This window comes from Rattus norvegicus, chromosome 1 (assembly GCF_036323735.1).
Source record: "Rattus norvegicus strain BN/NHsdMcwi chromosome 1, GRCr8, whole genome shotgun sequence".
In the NCBI taxonomy this organism is placed as follows: Eukaryota; Metazoa; Chordata; class Mammalia; order Rodentia; family Muridae; genus Rattus; species Rattus norvegicus.
In genome coordinates this window covers 106,770,922-106,793,715 of record NC_086019.1, presented here as the reverse complement: position 1 = coordinate 106,793,715, position 22,794 = coordinate 106,770,922, and the positions used below count along the sequence as shown (strand labels likewise).

General features: G+C 46.6%; 1 protein-coding gene across 12 annotated transcripts in view; it reads left to right on the top strand.

The window, feature by feature from the left end:
- Ptpn5 (protein tyrosine phosphatase, non-receptor type 5) overlaps nt 1–22,794 on the top strand; it is a 60,474-nt gene that overhangs the window by 23,654 nt on the left and 14,026 nt on the right. For all 12 annotated transcript variants that reach the window (XM_039109694.2, XM_039109687.2, XM_063287757.1 and 9 more), the window contains one exon: nt 22,434–22,624. In XM_039109694.2, coding sequence (XP_038965622.1) covers nt 22,434–22,624 — 191 coding nt within the window. The remainder of the gene's footprint in view (nt 1–22,433; nt 22,625–22,794) is intronic.

Here is a 22,794-nt window from a genome sequence, read left to right as displayed (position 1 = left end):
AGGCAAGGCCCACTCTGTCTCATTTCTGTGTCCTCCATGCCCGGCATTTATTCAGCTGCGTCTTCATCTATCCACCATTAACTGAGCACCGACATGTGACTGGCACTGTAATAGTTTCAGGAGATCCAATAGAAAGCTAAACTGAGAAAGCACCTACCACTGAAGACTTTATTATGTCTTAAGAGTGGGGCCTCAGGTCCGGAGAGATGATTAATCTGTTAAGAGCACTGGCTGTTCTTCCAGAGGGTCCAGGTTCAATTCCCAGCAACCACATGGAGGCTCACAAATCGTCTGTATCTCCAGTTACTCCATGAATCCTGCAGGCGTGTAGTGTATAGAGATACATGCAAACAAAAACTCATATACATCAAATAAATTAATTTAAAGGAGAAGGAGTGGGATTCTGGTCATAAATCTGGCGCACTCACTCGTCAGAGAGAGCATAACTTTGCCTTCCTGGATCTGCTGTCTATAAAGTATCAAGATTAATCTCTGCGCACTAAAGAGATGGCTCAGCAGCTAAGAGCACTGGCTGCTCTTCCAGGGGAGCTGCAGTCATTTTCCAACCCCCACACAGCAGCTCACAGCCATCAACTTCAGGGGACCCAACACCCTCACAGAGACATACATGATAGGCCAGATAGCAATTCGCATAAAATAATTTTTAATGAAACATTTTAAAAAGATTAATCTTCGGTGCCATACAGGCTTGTCGGGGGGCTCAGTGAATTAACAGAGAGCTGAGATCATTCATAAGCATTCGCTGTAAACGGGAAATAGATAACAAATAAGGAGGGGCAGACCACGGACAAAGAGTGGAAATGGCCGTAGAAAAAGATGAAAGCTAAGCAGAGGGAGGTGGGAAAGCACCGGAAGTGGTTGAGCATGCTGATTGGCCCTGATCCTGATGTGAAATATATTGCCACAAAGGCTGGTCATCCAGATTTGCTGACCTAGATGGCAACCTGGACATAAAACAGATGAACACACAGAGGCCAAAAGCACTGGGGTGCTGGGCCTCTGGAAGCGCCCACAGACACTGTGAGCGATCGCGTAATGATAGCGATGGTATAAGAATACAGCCCTAAGTAGTCTCTCTCCCTCCCTACTGCCTTCCCTGCTGGGCAAGATACAGGCAGAGTGAGGGCCAGCCAGGCCGGGTGACTCATCCATTCCCACACAAACTTCAGAGTGGAGTGACATGGCGAACACTCAGAGCCTCGGTCACCCGGACCAGAGCCAGCATGAGGGAGGTCATATAGACCTCTTAGATAATGCTCCCTGGAGTGAAGATGTCTTTAGACATCACCAGCAATCCAGGAAGCCCACAGCTGCCTTCAAAGTGGGTGGGTAGGCTGCTCACACCCTCCAGGGTGAATCCCACGTGCGCTCACACGCTTGTGTTTCTTCTCATTTGACACAGCCGCATGCTCACGCACATGCCCACACAGTCACCCAAGCACGTGGCCCGCCTCAGACTCACAGGGCCCTGTGGGGGTGGACATGCACCTCTGGAGGACACACACCTGCCATGTCTCCTTCTTCTCGCACGCTCAGCCCCCTTAGCTCCGCAGTGACGTATGCCTTCAGTCACCATACAAGCTCCCTGGCAACTGAAAGACACAACAGCTCCCTCACTCTCTCAGTCTCTCCTGGGACTACACCATGACCCCCTATATGTAAATAAAGATCAGAACACACACTCCTTCCCCTGCATCCCCTGTCCTTTCCCAGACATTAGGCCACTCTTGGTTTCAGGGATCACAGTTGGCACTTGGTGTAGATCTGTCACTCTATGCTTACGCAGGCATCTTTTCTTACACACACACACACACACACACACACACACACACACACACTCCTCTTCACGTGGTCACTCTCCACTCTTCCACTCCCCTTGAGTGCTCGCTTTTCTTGCTTGCAGTCACCCAAATGCATCGGTACGTGCAAACCCACACTCCCCGCTCTTGAGCGTGTAGGTGTTCACATTTGCATGAAAGCAAATAACACTGCTGATGCTGGGCCCTCGGTTCCTTCCCCCAGCCAGCATTGCCATGGCCCTGCCTCAAGTCCAACTACTTCCTTAGGGTACACAGGGGGTAGAGAACGCTGACGCTGGTGACTCGCAGGCCATGCAATCGAGTGACATCACTAAGTCTTGTTTTCAGTGCCTCCAACAGGCAGACTCATGGGCAAGCTGACTCCTAAGATTTACAAGAACTGAGGCTGGATCATGAGTGAGGCCTCTAATGGTATACGGCCTGATAGTCAGTCTCTTACTGTAAGGGTGCATATAGGCCCATCACCCTGTATAACCAATCACGGTCCACAGCTCACCTCAATCAGTATATACCGTCAACATGATGCTCCTGAGGGGAAAACCTTGTAGGCATCGGGTCATGGTAGAAGGGGATTCTGAAGACCTCATCATTAGAGTTACTCCCTGAGAAGAAAGCATGGACACCAGGTAGGTGCCTGGGTACCTGGACCTTGTGAATTATTTCCCTAGAAGATTGGTGTGGCCTAATGAGAGGAAATGCAAGTTCCACGTCTAAGAATGATGTTGCTCTTAAGACCAAGGTACCCCAGAGAGGCCCTATAGCTGACTAGAGAGTCATGACCATCCCAGCTACCCCAAGAGTTAAGTGTTTGATGTTCAACTGAGTTTACACAAGGTTTCAAGTGAACAGAGAAAGGCCTGGAACTTGTCCTTTGGGTAGGGACAGAGATGACTTCTTTGGCTGGTAGATATGAGCCCTGCTTCCAGCTTTAGTCTTTATAACTTGAAGGCAGGTCCCAGCCTAGCACTAGGCACAGTACTCTATATGTAGACTGACCAATGTTCAGTGGATTATCATCTGCAGCAAGGGAATCTGTCTTGGTCTCAACAAGAAGCAGTTGCTTATCCTGGGTGCCACTTTATGGAATAGAAGAGATTGAGGCCTGTATTAATGAAGGCTTGGTTATCCTAACTCTGCAGTGACCCCTAACCCCATTCTGATGGTTTTTATTTCTTTATTAGATTGATTTATTAGATTGATGCTTCTGTTTTCATTTAGGACTTCTAATGCATTTAGAGATGCTAACGCTGACTGATAACTTGAGCCTTTGAGCCATTATAAACAAAACACTGTTAGAACGTACTAAGATACTAATGAAGTGACATTTTATAATGCCATTGCCTGGAGAAGAGGCCCTGGCCAGGTATCCACTAGTCGGCAGTGGTAGAGCTTAACTATTTCCTGACACCAGGACAGAAATGAGAGCAGGAACCCAAGAGACTGAGCCCCAAAGTGCTTTGGGGAGGTAGACAGACCTGGGTTCATGTTTCAGCTGTGCCACTAACTGACACCATAGCCTTAAATAAATCATCTGATTTGGCCTCAAAATTCTATTCTCTAAACTACAGATGGTGATAGATATAAGATATAAGGTGAAGGTAATTAATGACTTAATAGATTGAAAATGTTTTTGGCATGATACTCTGTAAATAGTAGCTAATAATGATGATGGTTCTTCCAGGATATGGAGCATAAACAAAAAAAAAATCTTTCTTTTATAAGCCTGCTCCAGAGCTCAAACTTCAAGTTATGGCCAGTATTTCAGCAACATAGCTTCCATGACTGTCCACCAGAGGCCTGAGAGTTCACAGAGCTAAAATAGCCTCAGACAAGAGTATCATTGCTTGTAAAGTCAGGTAGGAAAGGGACCAGCATCGGCAAGAGGACAACCTCTGTCCTGTCTCCTTCACAGGGGTGGACAAGACTATGATCTCATAGGGAGTTACCTGGATCTGCAGAGACACTGAAAAGAGTCTCAGCAGATGCTGCCTCCACAGAGACTGATGCCAAAGCCCACTGAGATAGGTGAGAATTCATCACATTCCCAAGATGTGTGGGGACAGAGGGTCTCCTTTTTTTGTCCAGTGTCGAGCCACCGTAGCTCTCAATATATTCTTTATAACCTCCTCGTAAAATGTGCCTGTCCAACCTCCTCTTATTTCTTCTTTACAGATCTCAGCATCTGTTTTAGTTAGCTATCCCTGCCTTCTAAACCGTCTCAAAACTTAGTGACTTCAAACAGAGACCATCTCCCCTGCTCAAAAGCTAAAGGACCGTTCAAGAGCCTTCTGTTCCACATTAGCTGAGGTAATCCACTGGGCTGTCCTCCCCCGCTGCTGAGCAGGGAGCAATGTTCAAGAAGCCTTTTCTTATGCACCTGGTGCCTCACTCTCTGCCACGTGGCTTCATTCTCTCTTTCGTTAGCTTGGGTTACCTCACAGCATGGTAGTCATGAGGACACGGACTTCTCATATAGCAGCTGACTTCTAAGACTCCTTAGAGTCTCCATAGGGTGCAAATTGAAGCTTCCTATTTCCTAAGCCTCAGAAACTATAGTATTTCTTTGATTTACTGATCCAAGCTAGCCGTACTCTGAGCCCAGATTCATGTAAAGGAAGAAACATGATTCCTCTTGATGGACCAAGTTCAGGAATCTACACCACCTTGGTCGGCCATAGCATTGTTCATCACCTCCTCTGCTCCTCTTACACTCGTTTCTTTCTTAAATATCAACTCCTTTCTCCCATTTCCCACCCCATTGTTTTTCCAAGCCTTTCCTCACTTCAACTACGCACTTCTGCACAGCTTAAGTATTTGGCTTTTCTCCCTGCCTGTAAAGAACATGGCTGTGTGCAGACTCATCCCCAACACTTGTAAGGCCACTGTGTGCTACATCAGAATAATTTCAACTTGGAAAGAGAGCCAATAACTTTTGAAATGTAATTTTTTGCATCCTTCTACCTAGACTATAAGGTAAGGAGTTGGAAAGCCAGGTTCGTAAGTTAAGGCAGGAGATAATTATGACTCCTTGGCATTCTGCATTAAGATTCAAGGTTTGGAGAAAACCAAAACTAGCCCAGCAGGCTCCATCCCTGCAAGGATGCTCACACACACTCATGCGCAGGGTCGGTCTGGCCCACGCATCTGAGCTCCAAACGCACCTTCTGCAAAGTAGAGGTGCACACGGCAGTTTGTTGCTCATCAGGAGACAAGAGAGAACCAGACTCAGGCCAGCACATACAGAGATCCTTTGGATTTGGGTAGGAAAGGGGAAACAAATGTCTTCTTGGCCTCATGGACCCCTCACTTGTGAGAGGGGTACCTAGTAAAAGAGGAAAGCAGAGTTATTCAAACACGAGGCCAAACCAAGAGCCATCTTCCTGGCGTGATGGCAGTGCTGAGCACATCTGCCCAGATGCTGGGCATCACTCTCATAGCTGGGCCAGGAGCTATGAGACCCTGTACCACCCCAGGCCTCAGGTCACTCTCCTGCACTGGGGAATGGGGAACCTGGTCTTCCCACAGCAGTTTTGAGGCCGCAGTGAGTTGGTGTGGCTGTGGAGCTTGTAAAGCAGAGTCTATTCACTTTACCGGTTCTCTGATTGTCAGACCCGGATATGAATCTGGGCTCTTCCTTTGAAAGCTTGGGATCCTGATCAAATCATAGCACAGCTCTAAACATCTGCCCGCCCCCACTTAGGCTGTGGCTGGCTCTGAATGTTAAGAAAGATTGTCCTTACAGCCAGAATACAGCAAATACAGAGGCGAATGCCAGCAGCAAACCACTGAACTGAGAATAGGACCCCCGTTGAAGGAATCAGAGAAAGAACTGGAAGAGCTTGAAGGGGCTCGAGACCCCATATGTACAACAATGCCAAGCAACCAGAGCTTCCAGGGACTAAGCCACTACCTAAAGACTATACATGGACTGACCCTGGACTCTGACCTCATAGGTAGCAATGAATATCCTAGTAAGAGCACCAGTGGAAGGGGAAGCCCTGGGTCCTGCTAAGACTGAACCCCCAGTGAACTAGACTGTTGGGGGGAGGGCGGCAATGGGGGGAGGATGGGGAGGGGAACACCCATAAGGAAGGGGAGGGGGGAGGGGGATGTTTGCCCGGAAACCAAAGAATTATTATTAAGTATTAAATAAATTTTAAAAAAAAACAAAAAAGAAAAAGAAAAGCTAATATTGATCATCTCACCAGCTGGTTAATAATTTTTAGTAAATTATGTACAATACTATAGAAAACATTTTGTCTCTGGTGGTCATAAGTGGGTACTGTTATTGTTGTTGTTGAGTTTCTTCTTATGAGCATGTTGAACAAATTCAAGTTTGTGAATGCCTATATTAAAATTATTTTACGAGAGGAATATATAAAAATAAAAATTTCTTTATGTCTTCATTCCCATGCAAAAAAAAAAAAAAAGAAAGAAAGATTGTCCTTTTTTGCCAAATTCCAGTTGACTATCGCCTTGCTTAAAACAGGCCATCTCTGATCCAGCAAATTAGATTGTCAGGTTAAGGTGCTCTCGGCCAAATCTCATGACCTAAATTCAATCCCTGGGAACTACATGGTAGAAAGAGAGACCACTCCTGCAAGGTGTCCTCTGACTCCCGTACATATATGCCCTGGCAAACATATACTCAAAAAAAGGGTACTTAATTAATTAAAAACAGAATTTTTTAAAAGACCATTTCTCCACAAAAAGGCCATTTGGAATTGCACTTCTTCTGTCCACATAACCCAGTTCTACCCTCTACCAGCCCACACCAATGGTCCTAGAGCCCAGCAGCAAGGCCCACCATAGTCACACTCACCATAGCCACACCCAGCCAAAAGGATGTAAGTCCAGCATGTTGTCATCTCAAAAAGGGGTAGGGCTGCCTGTGTTAGGCAAATTTTGTGACAGAAGTTTCCAAAATCTTTACAGATTAAAACATTCATTATCTTTTTTTTTTTCTTTTTTCCGGAGCTGGGGACTGAACCCAGGGCCTTGTGCTTGCTAGGCAAGCGCTCTACCGCTGAGCTAAATCCCCAACCCCAACATTCATTATCTTACTGTGTTTTTAATTCAGGAGCCCTGGGATGATTTAAAGGGCTTATGGTTCTGGCTTAGCCTTTCAGAACATCTCAAAATGTTGGCCACTGTACACCAATCTCAAAACTTAACAGAGGCCCAACATCTGCTTTATCTAAATCCACCCACAGCTGTTAACATGCCTTCTATCCTTGCAGCCTGTTGGTCTTGGTTCCTCTCCAATCGACCCTTCCACAGCGACCCAATAAGGACATTGATTCCCCCAGTGTGGGTGACTCCAGAGAGCATGCCACGTAGGAGAAAGCGCCCCAGATGGGAGTCACAGCCTCTTCTAACCTAATCATAGAAGTGACATGCCCTCACTTCTGCTGTGTGCTTTTGGCCACAGAGCCTAACATGGTTACCATGTGGAAGAAACTGCACAGGGTTATGAATACCAGGAGGCAGGATCAATGAAGGCCACCTTGGGGGCTGTCTGCTATATTGCTTAAAAGATGAATAATTAAATTGGAAAAGGTTTTAATAAAGCTTAATATATCACCCTCCATCCAGCTTCCTTTCAACCCACTAGAATATTTCAGTATGCTTCCTTTTTTATATCTTTCAATGTTCAATTTGCAAGTTAAATTCTTTTTTTCTTTTTTTTTCCGTTACTACTGTACTTTATTGTGTTCAACCAAATCACCATGTTACAAAAATAGCAAGCTGCCATAATAAAAAATAAGGCTCCTCTATCCAGCACCAGATAGCATCAGTTTACTTTCAAGCCTAGAAATTGCACACTTGTATATAAACCAACCGAAGATGAGGATTGAGAGTTCATCTTGGTGGATTTTTCCTTTGATGAATATGAAGTGTCCTTCCTTATCTTTTTTGATGACTTTTAATTGAAAAATGATTTTATTTGATATTAGAATGGCTACTCCAGCTTGCTTCTTCTGACCATTTGCTTGGAAAGTTGTTTTCCAGCCTTTCACTCTGAGGTAGTGTCTGTCTTTGTCTCTGAGGTGTGTTTCCTGTAGGCAGCAGAATGCAGGGTCCTCATTGCGTATCCAGTTTGTTAATCTATGTCTTTTTATTGGGGAATTGAGGCCATTGATGTTGAGAGATATTAAGGAATAGTGATTATTGCTTCCTGTTATATTCATATTTGGATGTGAGGTTATGTTTGTGTGCTTTTCTTCTCTTTGTTTTGTTGCCAAGATGATTAGTTTCTTGCTTCTTCTAGAGTATAGCTTGCCTCCTTATGTTAGGCTTTACCCTTTTTTATCCTTTGTAGTGCTGGATTTGTAGAACGATATTGTGTAAATTTGGTTTTGTCATGGAATATCTTGGTTTCTCCATCTATGTTAATTGAGAGTTTTGCAGGATACAGTAACCTGGGCTGGCATTTGTGTTCTCTTAGGGTCTGTATGACATCTGTCCAGGATCTTCTGGCCTTCATAGTTTCTGGCGAAAAGTCTGGTGTGATTCTGATAGGTCTGCCTTTATATGTTACTTGACCTTTTTCCCTTACTGCTTTTAATATTCTTTCTTTATTTTGTGCATTTGGTGTTTTGACAATTATGTGACGGGAGGTGTTTCTTTTCTGGTCCAATCTATTTGGAGTTCTGTAGGCTTCTTGTATGCCTATGGGTATCTCTTTTTTTAGGTTAGGGAAGTTTTCTTCTATGATTTTGTTGAAGATATTTACTGGTCCTTTGAGCTGGGAGTCTTCACTCTCTTCTATACCTATTATCCTTAGGTTTGATCTTCTCATTGAGTCCTGGATTTCCTGTATGTTTTGGACCAGTAGCTTTTTCCGCTTTACATTATCTTTGACAGTTGAGTCAATGATTTCTATGGAATCTTCTGCTCCCGAGATTCTCTCTTCCATCTCTTGTATTCTGTTGGTGAAGCTTGTATCTACAGCTCCTTGTCTTTTCTTTTGATTTTCTATGTCCAGGGTTGTTTCCATGTGTTCTTTCTTGATTGCTTCTATTTCCATTTTAAATTCCTTCAACTGTTTGATTGTGTTTTCCTGGAATTCTTTCAGGGATTTTTGAAATTCCTCTCTGTAGACTTCTACTTGTTCTCTAAGGGAGTTCTTCACGTCTTTCTTGAAGTCCTCCAGCATCATGATCAAATATGATTTTGAAACTAGATCTTGCTTTTCTGGTGTGTTTGGATATTCCGTGTTTGCTTTGGTGGGAGAATTGGGCTCCGATGATGCCATGTAGTCTTGGTTTCTGTTGCTTGGGTTCCTGCGCTTGCCTCTCGCCATCAGATTATCTCTAGTGTTACTTTGTTCTGCTATTTCTGACCGTGGCTAGACTGTCCTATAAGCCTGTGTGTCAGGAGTGCTGTAGACCTGTTTTCCTGTTTTCTTTCAGCCAGTTATGGGGACAGAGTGTTCTGCTTTCGGGCGTGTAGTTTTTCCTCTCTACAGGTCTGCAGCTGTTCCTGTGGGCCTGTGTCTTGAGTTCACCAGGCAGGTTTCTTGCAGGGGAAACGTTGGTCCTACCTGTGGTTCCAAGGCTCAAGTTTGCTCATGGGGTACTGCCTAAGTCCTCTCCGCGGCGGCAGCAACCGGGAAGATCTGCGCCGCTCTTTCCGGGAGCCTCCATGCACCAGGGTTCCAGATGGCGTTTGGTGTTTTCCTCTGGCGTCTGGATGTGCACAGAGTGCAGTCTCTTCTGGTTTCCCAGGCATGTCCGCCTCTCTGAAGGTTTAGCTCTCCCTCCCACGGGATTTGGGTGCAGAGAACTGTTTATCCGGTCTGTTTCCTTCAGGTTCTGGCGGTGTCTCAGGCGCAGGGGTCCTGCCGCTCCCGGGCCCTCCCCTATGGGAACCCAGAGGCCTTATACAGTTGCCTCTTGGGCCAGGGATGTGGGCAGGGGTGGGCAGTGTTGGTGGTCTCCTCCGCTCTGCAGCCTCAGGAGTGCCCACCTGATCAGGCGGTGAGGTCTCTCTCCCACGGGGTTTGGGAGCAGAGAGCTCGCAAGTTAAATTCTATATAATTGTATATATGGGCTAGTGTGTCATCGACCTTAAAATATGATATAAAATGTCCATCTTTTAGCTTAGTTAAATCTTGATAATCCAAAGAGACGTAGTCTTAGGATGCACCAATGAACCATTCCAAAACGCTAATTAAACAGTAGTGTAGATTTGGGGTAACCCCTACCCCTGCTTGCTTTGTTGGAAGACCCCAAACCTAGGACTTACCCAAGCCCATGAATCCTCATGGGGTCTGGTTAATTCTATGAGACCTCTGTAGAGACAGCTGGCAAAAAAAAAAACAAAACAAAACAAAACACGGCATCCTGTTTCCTTGTAGAAAACCTACAAAAGGACTCCAAGGTCACGCTGATGAGCCCACTCAGGTAAAGGGAGACTCAGAGGCTCCTTGGCCATCATCTACGCTGCAACCAGATCCATGAGCCTTTCCTACTGGGAGGTGTTGATTCCCAAGCAGGATCTCTCTCCAGCTCCCCCAGCTTTAGGAGACAGAACAAAAGGCCCCATCTGTCCTGCCTTTCTTTTTAGACACAGGACCAATTTCTAGTTCAGTGGTTTGGTTTCTGGTTTCCTTAGAGGTGGGGAGGGTAATGAGAATTTCCAGCACTGTGGGCCATGCGTCTTCAGTGATCCACATGATGCCCCGGTCTGGCTTCCTGAACTTGCTTCCTTTTCTCTGTGCTGTGCCCTCTAAACATAGTTCACATGTTTAATGTTCATTCTGATTCCTGCCCTTGCTGAATAATTTCAACGCTTCATACTCTATTTTTAAATTGTGGATATTGAATAGACAGTCCGTGTCCTACAATGGTTGGAATTAAAGTTCTCTCTGACTTGAAGGTGAAGCAGTAGAAACAGAACTTTGAATTTTCTCTATGCTAGCGCCATACACTGTTCCCCTCTAACAGGATGCTGTCCTTGCACGGTGAACTGAGGCTTCTGGTCAGTCCGATCAGCAGAGTAAATCACGGAGGCTCTGCCTGATTGCTAAGCTTGCTTTTGGCAGGCCTAGTGGGATAAAAGCATGCCTACTTAGGATGTTTTCAACTTGTACTGAGTTTCTTCGGCAGTAACTCCTTCCTGAGTCAAGTGTTCCTGCCTTGGGTTGGATCTCAATTTGTTCCTCGGTATTATACGTGATTCTAAGCTCCAGCACGGTGTCATGCTTGTCTTGATATTTTGTTCCTAACGGATGCAAATGCTCTCTTTATGTCCCTGTACATTCGGCTTGATATGGGCACACAGCTGCGAAGGTTTGGTTTTGTCTGTCTGTCTGTCTGTCTGTCTGTCTGTCTGTTTTTTTGTCAACTTGACACAATCCAGAGCCAGTCATCTGAGAAGAGGAAATCTCAGTTGAGAGACTGTCTCCATCGGATTGTCTGTAGGCCAATCCGTAGAGTGATGTGATCAGTGATTATTGTGGAAGGACCCAGCCCACTCTAGGCGGTACCACCCCGAGGCAGGTAGTCCTAAACTGTTTAAAAAGGGAGAAGTAAGCCAGTCACAGGAGCAAGCTAAATAAGCAGCAGCAATAGCCAATATCAGTCCTTCAGGATGCCCCGATACAGCGCCTGTGAAACCTACCTCAGGTTGTATCTCCAGGTTCCTGCCTTGGCCTCCCTCCACAGTGGACTGTAAACTGTAAAATGAAATAAACCCTCTCCTCCTTGAGCTGCTTTTGGCCATAGTGTTTATCACAGCAGTGTAAAGCAGACTAGAATACTCAGAGACTGTGTAGACTATGTTTTGGAGCACGCCCTCTGGTTTCCGACCAGTTCAACAGACAACCTGGAGGCAGGCGTTGCAGGTGGAGCCTAAGGAAATGCAGAAGAGCCAGGATGTGCTGGACCATTCCCACTGGCCACGGTCAGGATGTTTGCTCTTTATCCTAATATAAAAGCAATAGACCGCCGTGGGCTTGGATTTCTGAGGTCATTTAGCCAAAACTGCCGAAGAACTCCAAGCTAGCCCGTGGCCTGCCACTGCTGTGAGGCTTCAGGCAGTCTCTCAGGATGCCCCATACAGCATCTCTTTGTTATCTCTCGATAAGGAGGGAGCAGCGTGACAGAATTGAGGGACAGCCCTCAGAACCAGGGTGTGGCGGTGCACACCTGTAATCCCAACACTCATGAGGCAGTTCAAGGTCAAGGACCAGAGTTCAAGGTCATTCTCAGCTACATGGTGAGCTCAAGACCACTCTTAGGCTTATATAGGACCCTGTCTCAAAAATAAAACAGAAAGACTCTCACGCCCTGGACCTTCATTTCCTCATCAGGGAATGCGAAGGTCAAATAAGAAACCTCATCTTCCATGTGTCTTCCTGCTTAGGTCTTAGGTCCATGGGGGGTCCCTGGTACCCCATCACCCCAGGGGTTGTGGTGTTTGTTCCTTTGGTTCTCAGCATGGTGGCTGGCACAGAGAATGCAGCCATAGAGTCTCACTGGAGCTTTTTACCCTCATAGTTTGGAGCCTCCACTCCAGAGAAGCATGGAGTACTGGGCCTTTGTGAACAGCTGCATAGCTGTTTGCAGTTTCACACGGAACCATTCCATTATATCCTGTGTAAAGCGTACTTGAGTTGCATTTTGTTTTGAGAGCGTGTTAGCCTTCTGGATTTAATTAACCGGCAGAGACAAAGCCTCCCTGTTTCCCTGAACCCCCCCTGTCCAGGACCATTCTGACCCCAGCTCTCAGCCAGCAGTCTCAAAGCCCCAGCCCACATCCAGGTGGGGCACTCATTGTCCTCCCGGAGGCCCAGCTGGTTGACGAACAGGATGTCCTTACCTCAGCCCACCTCCCTACCCCACCTCTCACCCACTTCATTGCTTACCTCTGGCTACCATCTACGGAGCATTCGTGATCTGCTAGGCATTTGTGTGTTTTTACCTCAGGGTAGCCTAAAAGTCCTATGAGATAGTGTTTGTACAACCGTTTTCTAGAGGATTGTTACTCAGTCACTGTGCTTATCCAGGGTCATACATGTAGCAAATGACAAAGCTAGGTCTCTCTCAATCGTAGGACTTTAAATCTTTAGGCTTCTAGCCATTACAATAAGCTGCCTGCCAAGAAGACAGACTAGTTTTGGCCTTAGGGCTACTTCAAGTTCCCTGGGAGTCTGCCTGCCTTGAGTCTCCCATCAGACCCTCTTCCAAAGAGCAGACTCTCTGCTGTCTGTGAGCAGTGATCAGTCCGTGTGCCCACTGCAGACTAAGCAGTGTATACCTTTGACCTCCAAATCCTTCTCTCCATCATGGCCCCAGTTATACTTTAAGAGCCTCCTAACTAGAAAAGCCTGCCCACTAAGTGTAATTGACTGTGCCTAGAGAAGCCTGGTCCAAACCTTCCCTCTGTGTCCTGGAGAGGCAAATGCAGCAGCAGCAGTAGCCTAGGGTGGTAAACGGAACCAGGATAGGAGGACTGATGCACCAGGCCTCCTGGGTCTGGGTCCTGAACCTTCCACTCATGCAATGGCTTTAGGGCGGTCCCTTCTTGGGGCATCTTTCTTCTTTCTGAACTGTAATAGAACAGTCCCATTACCTCTGCCATGCAGCCATTGGAGGACTCATTTAATGCTTGTAAAGAGGTCAGTGAAGTCTCTCTCCACGGGTAGCCAAATTTCCTACAAGAAGCCAGCAAGCACCCATAGGATGTCCATCCCCAGCCTGGAAATCCTGCACATGGCATCCCTTCTGCCTGGGATGGAGGCAGAGACCCCACCTATTGATGAAGGGACAGTGGGGGATTTACTCTTGTAACAACCACAGAGGGGTTTCACACCTTGCCCAAGTCACGGGGCTGAAAATGGTGAGCACCTGCATTCTGGTCCAGAATCTTCTCACGCCAAAAATAGTTTTCCTGTTCTACCCCATCCTGCCTGCTGAAGAAGCAGAGAGATGAATAGGATGTGGGTGGTGGGGCTGGAGAGATGGCTCACTCTGGAAAATGCTTGTTGTGTAAGTACAAAGACCTGAATTTGGATCCCTAGTATCACAAAAACAAACTTTAAAGAAGTATGGCATCATGTGCTCACAATCTACCATTACCCCACTCCTGGGAGAAGAAGAAACAGGAGGGTCCAGGGAGCTCACTGGCCAACCAATCTAGACTAATCGGTGAGGCCTTGCTAAAAGAAGATAGACAGCGCCTGAGGAACACCAGAGGTTGGCCTCTAGCGTCTACACAGTACACACAAATGCAAGACGTACGCCCTGCCGTCAGCCAGCTTACTGTCCAGCATAGACTTGCTCCTTCCCCAGGCACTGGTAGTCCTGCTTCACCGTCTATGGATTTCTCAGTCTTAGTGTTCACTGGCTAGCAGGACTGATGGGGCAGAGGAGCTGTCAGGAGCCAGGACACTTTCCCAGAATCCTCCATCTACTGCCCATTCCTTTGCAGAGAGGAGCCGGAATTTTTTTTTTTTTACCAGTATTCCTGGTGCTCCTAGAACCCTGCTGGCTGGTATTGGCATGTATGACTGTACACACACACACACACACACACACACACACACACACACACACATGCACTCGAGCATACACATCACTCTATTTCCTAAGTTGTTAGGAGGGGCCGAGAGGCAATACTCATAAAGCTTTGGGAGCTGCACCAGCTTGTGGTAAACACTCAGTCTGTTCCCAGAAGCTCAGCATGGTGGCTCCCACCTGTAATCCGAGAGTCCAGGAAGTGAGGACAGGAAGGTCAGGAGTCAAAGATCATCCTTGACTACATGAAGAGTTCAAAGCCAGCTTGGACTATAGGAAATGCTATCTTAAAGGGGTGGAGGAGGGCTGCTCATAATGCTTGGGGTAGCAGACATCCCCCCATGTTTTGCCACTTAGCTACCTATTGTCCCCAAGTTGTCCCTCAGTCTTTTTAGAGAAATTAGCAGGTCGAGCCAGATATCCCTCCCTTGAATTGCCCCTACCTGGATAGTCAATGGCTTTGGAAACCTGAACAGGACTAAGTGCCATGCTCAGGTGGCCAACGGTCTCCTGTGAGCGGTAGCTCACCCTTGGCTGGGCAGTCACTCCTGGCCACTCTGAGAACGAAGAAAAACTGAATGGGACAATCTCCTTCCACACAGGAACAGGAACAGGTTGAACCAGGCTTCAGCTCCAGTTAGGGTGGGCTGCCGCTGGAAGCAGACAGATGAGTCACTGGGGAGCCTCCGCGGCTCTCTCCAGCTCCACTGCACCAGCCCCCCGGGGCGGCAGCCCTGCAGAACTGAGTGGTGTGATTTGAGAGGTACGAGAGAGGAATCAGCTTGTCCTCGAATGCTCCAGATGACACCCGAAGCCTATTTGCCTTCACTCTTTACCCTGAATTGCATAAGTTTCACCTGGGTTACTGATCCTGCCTCTCAGTCGCTCTTCTCCGTCCCTCCAACCACTCAATACCCCAGGATCCATCTGCCAAATGTCATGCGCAGGACAGCTGACAGGGTTCGAGGTTCCTACATGGCTAGGGCCTCCAAGCTCTCACTATCCTCCTCCCTACCTGTGCTGCAGCGACCCTTTCCCAAGAAGTCATATGGCAAAAAGAAACCATCCCCTAGTGTCAGGAAGCCTTGGGTTCAAATCTAAGGCCTGTCAAAAACCTAATATCAAAGCCTCTGAGTGGCGGTTTCACGTATAGCAAGCAGCTACCTTACTGTGAACTACTGAAGCTAACTCTCCATGCAGGCATCTGCCTCTCCCTGACAAATGGCGCTTAATGATAGCATCTGTCACAGAGAGGCCAGTGCAACTACTTTGGGAACAGCACAGCCAGCCCAGGGAGGTGATGTCACCTTTCCCAGAACATGATAGTGAGTGAAAGGGAAGGCAGTGGGGATAAGGAGTGGCATTATCTCTAGAAGACGGACAAGAGCCAAGAGGACTAATGGGCCTGGACCCACGAATCTTCCTGGGCAGGACTGCTTGTTCACTGCTAAATTCCCAGAGCCTGGCCCAGTTCTTGGCAAAGCAGATACACAGCAAACCCTTACTGGATGGCAGGGAAGTGAACCCTCGTGGCCAAGCTCTTGGCATGTAAATAAGTATGCACTGGATTCACACACAGATGAGCAGACGCTAAAGTCAGGGATGGGATCCCAGCACAGTTCTCCATATCTGCGATTTCTACCGCTTTCTATCAGGGATCCCCACTGCCCACCGGTGGAAATCGGACCGTCTTAATTGGAGGTCTATGGATTATATGAGCAATACAGTGTGTGTTCAATGGTGTAGTCCATCTGATCATTTCTGTCCAGAAAATAATTTTTTAATGTAAAAATATTTTGTTTTATTTTATGCATATGTGTGTGGCTCTGTATACATATTAACATTCATGCGTGTGGTACCTGCAGAGTCCAGAAGTATACATATCAGATCTGCAGCTAGAATTACAGGTAGTTATGAACCTCCTAATGTAGGGGCTGGGGACTAAACTCTGGCCCTCTGAAAGAATAGTGAGTGTTCTTAGCCACTGAGCCATCTTTTTGGTCCCCAATTTTTAAAAATGTTCATATCTTTAATGTAGGGGGAGAGAGAGATTGGGGGGGAGGGAGTCACACATGTCATGACACGTGTGAAGATCAGAGGACAACTTCATCAAATTGATTCTCTCCTTCCACCTTTATGTAGGTTCCAGGGATCAAACCCAGGTTACCAAGTTGTGTAGCAAGGACCTTAACACACTGAGTCATCTAAAGCCCCAGAAAATGACTCTATGTAAACTCTGCTCTGATGTCTATCAGCTTGGTGCCTGGTAAATCTCATCATTTGGTTCATCAGAACCCCCAGAGACTTTTTCTTTAAATGCAGAGCCTTGAGCTAAAGTTATATGGTCCAGCTAACAGAATGCCCCCTTAGCATGCACAAAGACCTGGGCTTGATCCCAGCACCACACAAAACCAGGTGCAGTAGCACACGTCTATCACCCCAGCACTTGAGAGGTAGAAGCAGGAGGATTAGCAGTTCAAGTTCATCCTCAGCCCAAGTTTGCAACCAACTGGTAAGACATGAGACTCTGTCTCAGAGGGAAAATAATATGTAGAACCACCACCTTTGTCTCCAAGATCTCCACTCAGGGCCCTATCATATACACGTGGTTAGTCTGTCACCTCCTATATGCAAATGTAATGACCACAGGTTCTCAGAGGGGCTTGCCAGCCCTCTGAGTTGCTGTTATGTTAGGTGCAGAGCTCTGTATACTGGCACTCTCTATATCCCACACTTCTAAGTGTGGATGGGGTCGGAGCCTGAAACTTGAGAGTACTAATGAGGATCCATCAGACCTGACCTCAGAATTGTTATTTCTTTTTAAGAATGTCTTACTTGCTTCAAATATGTTGCCAGAAGATAGATAGATAGATAGATAGATAGATAGATAGATAGATAGATAGATAGATAGATAGATATAGACAGACAGATAGATGATAGACAGATAGATAGACAGACAGATATACAGATAGATAGATGATAGATAGATAGATAGATAGATAGATAGATAGATAGATAGATATAGACAGATAGATGATAGACAGATAGACAGATATACAGATAGATAGATGATAGATAGATAGATAGATAGATAGATAGATAGATAGATAGATAGATAGAGATAGACAGACAGATAGATGATAAATGATAGACAGATAGATAGACAGACAGACAGATATACAGATAGATGATAGATAGATGATAAATAGATGATAGATATACAGATAGATGATAAATAGACAGACAGATAGATATACAGATAGATGATAGATAATAGATATACAGATAGATAGATAGATAGATAGATAGATAGATAGATAGATAGATATACAGATAGATGATAAATAGATATATAGATAGATAGATAGATAGACAGATAGATGATAGACAGATAGACAGACAGATAGATGATAGATAGATAGATAGATAGATAGATAGATAGATAGATAGATAGACAGATAGACAGACAGATAGGAATTTAAGATATGTAAATAAAATCACCTGTTCTCTCCTCCCCCCACGACTGACATGGTGACACATGACTTTGATCTAAGCACTTGGAAGGCAGAGGCAAGTGAATCCCTGCAAGTTCAAGGCCAGCCTGGTCTACACAGAGAGTTCTAGGCCAGCAGGGCTACACACAAGCACCCTTTCTCAATAAGTATACAAAGACTGCTGTTTACACTTACTGTACATCAGACCGTCATGCCATCTGTGTGCAACACTGTCCCCTCCTCATCAGGCATGCTCTGTGTTCTCCTGAGCATATTTTTTTTCTTACAGCTTAAGGCCAATAAGATGGCACTGTGTATAACCTCGCCTTTCACACTCCCGACTTCCAAACTCTCTTTCCCTGTTATTAAATATTCATCCACAGAATCATAATATAATGGCTGCATGATACTTTGTTGCAGGCAAATTCCATGCTTCTCAGACTGGAGCACATGTAACCCCGAGGGCAAAGCCACAGGATAAATGTCACCCGTCTTCCCGAATCACAAATTTGATTCAAAACTTTGGGAGGGGAAAAACATTTTAATATCAAAATGAGCACTGTGCCACAGTGTAGGTTAGAGAAAACCCACCATTTTTAAAAGAAAGCAACAAAGCCCCAATCTATGTGAGCTCAATGTCATTACCCTCTGAGGGTAGAGACAGAGAAGAACAAAATTCCAGTTGAAGCTGCCGTGCACACATATTCATAGGAAAAGGCCCGGGGGAGAGACATGACTCAAGGGCTGAAGCTTAAGCTGAGAAGCCAGTGGCCCTGACCTGCACCCTCCCAACCCTCCCTATATGACATCACCATCAAATGTGTGCATGATTTCTAAGTCCATTGCCCTAGAGAAATCACCCTCCTACACAGGAGGACACTCTCCCCACACTGTCCAGCTTCTAGCAGCAGCTTTTCCTCTTTGTACCCAGGATCAAACTGAACTCAGTAGTCACCAGCTGTGACCCCTTCCCCTCTTGGATCCCACCAGCGCTCTGACACATCACCTATGCACATTGATTTGTTCTGGTTTTCCCACGGATCTAGCAATCACTCATTTCATAACAAGAATTGTAGTGTGACCTGCCACTTATCTGGTGTCCGCAAAGTGTCAGGAAACACGCCAAGTTTTATCTATAGAATCTAAAGTCTTCATAGCATCTCTGAAAAGCATATATTATCCCCCCCTTCCGGAACACCACCTTATTGATTAAAAGAAGAAAAAGAGGAGCACGAGGCAGGCAGGATGGTGCACATCTTTAAACCCTCGCTTGAGAGACAGGCTTATCTTTGAGTTCAAGCTCAGAGATCTACATCGTGAGTTCCAGGCCGGCCAGAGCTACACCTGTCTCAAACGTGCAAACAAGCAAAAGGAACAGGGTAAAATAATATCACTTGCCCATCAGGCACGCATCTAGTCGATATGTATCAAAGCCTACAATGCCAACAAACAAACCGGTACCACTCTGCCCCCAGGGTGAATAGAGCCAGTGACATTCTACGAGTCATCTTACAAACCATAGTGAGTGTAGTGTATCCAGAGTCCCAAGTGACTGCTTCAAACCGAACCCATCTCTTCTATTTACCCAACAGGCCACCTTGAGGGGAAAAAAACACAACTCTTGGCCATTCTGCCCTTCGTCTCCCCTTTGTAATGAAGGGGGCGGAGTGATGGCAGTACCAACTTCTATGTGTGCTGTGAATAATAAGCGAATCAATGTATGCCAGCATCCAGAACAGAGCCGTGCCGAGGTATCTTGCGGTGGGTGGTAGTATGAAGGAATGACATCAGGGCAGAACCTAGTTCCGGTGACATTTAATTGTCAACCGCAAGATGAGTAGGGGTTTCCTAGGTGACACAGACAGTGGCAAAGGAGGGGAGCAGGGTGTTGAAGGAATATTCTAGGTGGAGGGAATTAGTAGGCAAATAATGGGCACAGCAGCAGCTCACCTGGGGACGTCAAAGGTGCAGCTGGACCACAGCATCAAGGAACCATCCGGAGCCTGTGGTTTTAACAAGGCCCTTGTTTCTTGCACAACCCTGAGCATCTAAGTCTGATGAGAAGCTTGGTAATATTGAGTGAATGACACATGTGCAACTGTGTTGGCTTCACACGCTTCTGTTGTCAGCCAACAGACGTCCACATGCAAGTCCACATGGGTAGTGATGTGTAGACAGCCCCATCCCAATTGTCCTGCCCAGATGGGCACATCCACTCTGTCGGGCTCTTTTGGTTGGGATGCTGACCTGAGTTCAGATGGAAATCTCCAGCATCTGGAACCCAGTGAGGATGCTGTTCCTGGTTCCCCACACCATAGCAGGATGCTCGGATCTAAGCCAGCATGTTAGAGGTGAGACCATTTTTTTGAATAGCCTTGATGAAAAAGCGACCTTCAGAATCAGGACGGAGTGCCGCCCTGCAGGCACAGGCAGAAGCACTCAGAGCACTTGGTGACAGCCCGTGCTGCCCCTGATAGGGCGTCGAGGCTCAGTAAGAGAAGCAAGGGTGGGATGAAGACGTAGTATAATCAGTAAAGCGGTTGCCTTGCGCGTAACCAGGCCTTGAGTGTGGTCCCCAGCACCACGTAAACCAAGCGTGATGGTGCAAACCTGAAAGCACGGCCTTCCGGGAGGCAGGGTGGGGGCTCAGGGAAGGACGTTGATCATAAGTTCAAGATCATCCTCAGCTACACAGTGAGTTTGAGGTCAGCCTGGATTTCATGATGCCTCAAGGAAGGAAAGAAGGAAGCAAGCAGGAGTGTACTGACTGGTTTTGTAGTTTTGTGAATTGTCACAAGCTGGAATTATCACAGAGAAGGGAACTTCAGTTGAGGAAATGCCTCCATGAGACCCAGCTATAAGGCATTTTCTCAACTAGTGATCAAGGTGGGAGGGCCCAGCCCATTGTGGGTGTTGCCATCCCTGGGCTGGTGGTCTTGGGTTCTATAAGAGAGCAAGCCCAGCAAGCCAGGGGAAGCAAGCCAGTAAGTAACATCCTTCCATGGCCTCTGCATGAGCTCCTGCTTCCTGACCTGCTTGAGTTCCAGTCCTGACTTCCTTTGGTGATGAACAGCAATGTGGAAGTGTAAGCTGAATAAACCCTTCCCTCCCCAACTTGCTTCTTGGTCATGATGTTTTGTGTAGAAATAGAAACCCTGACTGAGACAGAGGGGAAAGGAAGAAAATGGAGCCAGGAGGATGACTATGTAAATCTAACAGCCTGAGTTCAATCCCAGAGCCCATATAGAAAAAGTGAAAAGATTTCAAATGGCTTCTGAAATCCCAGCATTTCTAAGGGGAGATGGGAGAAGGGCAGGAAGGAGGATTAGCTGGGAGAACCTACAGCACATCACGGGGAAGTGAGAGACTCTGCCTCAGAGAGCCATCCGTTCACTAGGGCATGTGCATGAATACTCTCAGTTAGTAGGGATAGGGCGCGATGGCTCTGTGGTTAAAAACACTTGCTGCTCCTCCAGAGGACTCAAGATCATTCCCAGCACCCATGTCAGCAAGCTCACCACCATCTGTAACTCCAGTTCCAGGGAGTCCAATGCCTCTGGCTTCCTTGGCCCCTGCACATACCCACATTCAGACACATACACCTATGCATATTAAAAATAATAATTACAGGGGGCTGGAGAGATGGCTCAGAGGTTAAGAGCACTGACTGCTCTTCCAGAGGTCCTGAGTTCAATTCCCAGCAACCACATGGTGACTCACAACCATCTGTAGTGGGATCTGATCCTTCTTCTGGTCTATCTGAGGATAGCTACAGTGTACTCATGTATATTAAATAAACAAGTTTAATAATAATAATAATAATAATAATAATAATAATAATAATAATAATAAATTGTCCTAAAAGAGAAAGGCTAAAATGTTGGACACAGCCCCATTTCTCAGATGGGGAAACTGAGGTTCAAAGAACAAGTACCCTAGGCTATACCAATTGCAGTCATACCAGTACTAGATGCCAGATAGCCATTATCTATTCTTCTCACCAACATTTTCTTCCATAGTGCTCTGACTTCTGCTTCCTGATCCGATTGGCGTGGGGGTCTCAAGGTGGGGGAGTTGCACAGTCATAACCACCCCAGGATTTCAGTCTTCCAGCCCCACTTGGAGCACATATCACAAAAGACAAAATTCTGAGAGCGAGAGTGGGCGGGTTGTTCAGGGTCACGGCCTGCTTATGCCGTATTCTTTCTCCCCCTCCCCCCCACACACCTCCTTGCTTTTTTAATTGAGTTTGAGGTAGTTGTTTTTGTTTCCTTAAGAAATGGAAAAGAATGAAGCTGCGTAAATAGAATGGTATTAACTCTGAAAACCCCCCTGCCATTTTAACTCTCTTACTGCAGAAATAAAAGAGAAATAATTTGTCCACCCACACATAGCTCTTTCTGACGAAGGTAGGTGAATATTGCTTTGCTAATCGAGGGTGACTGCTGGAAGTGGAGCCTCTCTGACTGAGAGGAAAGCTGCAACCCCAGTAGGGGCTAGACCACCATACATCCACAGAGCCCTGAGCTCAGACAGAGCCAAGTGGCCAAACCCTCCTTTCCCACCTTCCGCAGGTCTGCCCCAGCCAGTAGAGATGGGAGGTCTGGACGAGGGCGAAGGACTCCCCAGCAAGCAGAGAGAGCTGCCACCCCCGCCACCCTCACCGCCCTCTGAGCCAGCTCAGAAGCTGCCACCTCAAGGTGCCGGGAGCCACTCCCTCACAGTCAGAAGCAGCCTGTGCCTGTTTGCTGCCTCTCAGTTACTGGTAAGGATGTCACGGGTCTCACCAGGGCCTGAAGAGAGGGTGGGTTGAGAGATAGCCTTCTCCTTCTCCCAAAGATGGCTGCCTGGGGATGTTGAGGGATGAGGGCCTTTCTGGTGGCCTCCGTTACTTCAAGTCTTCATGACTGGAACGAAGGGAAGACTGGAGTTCTG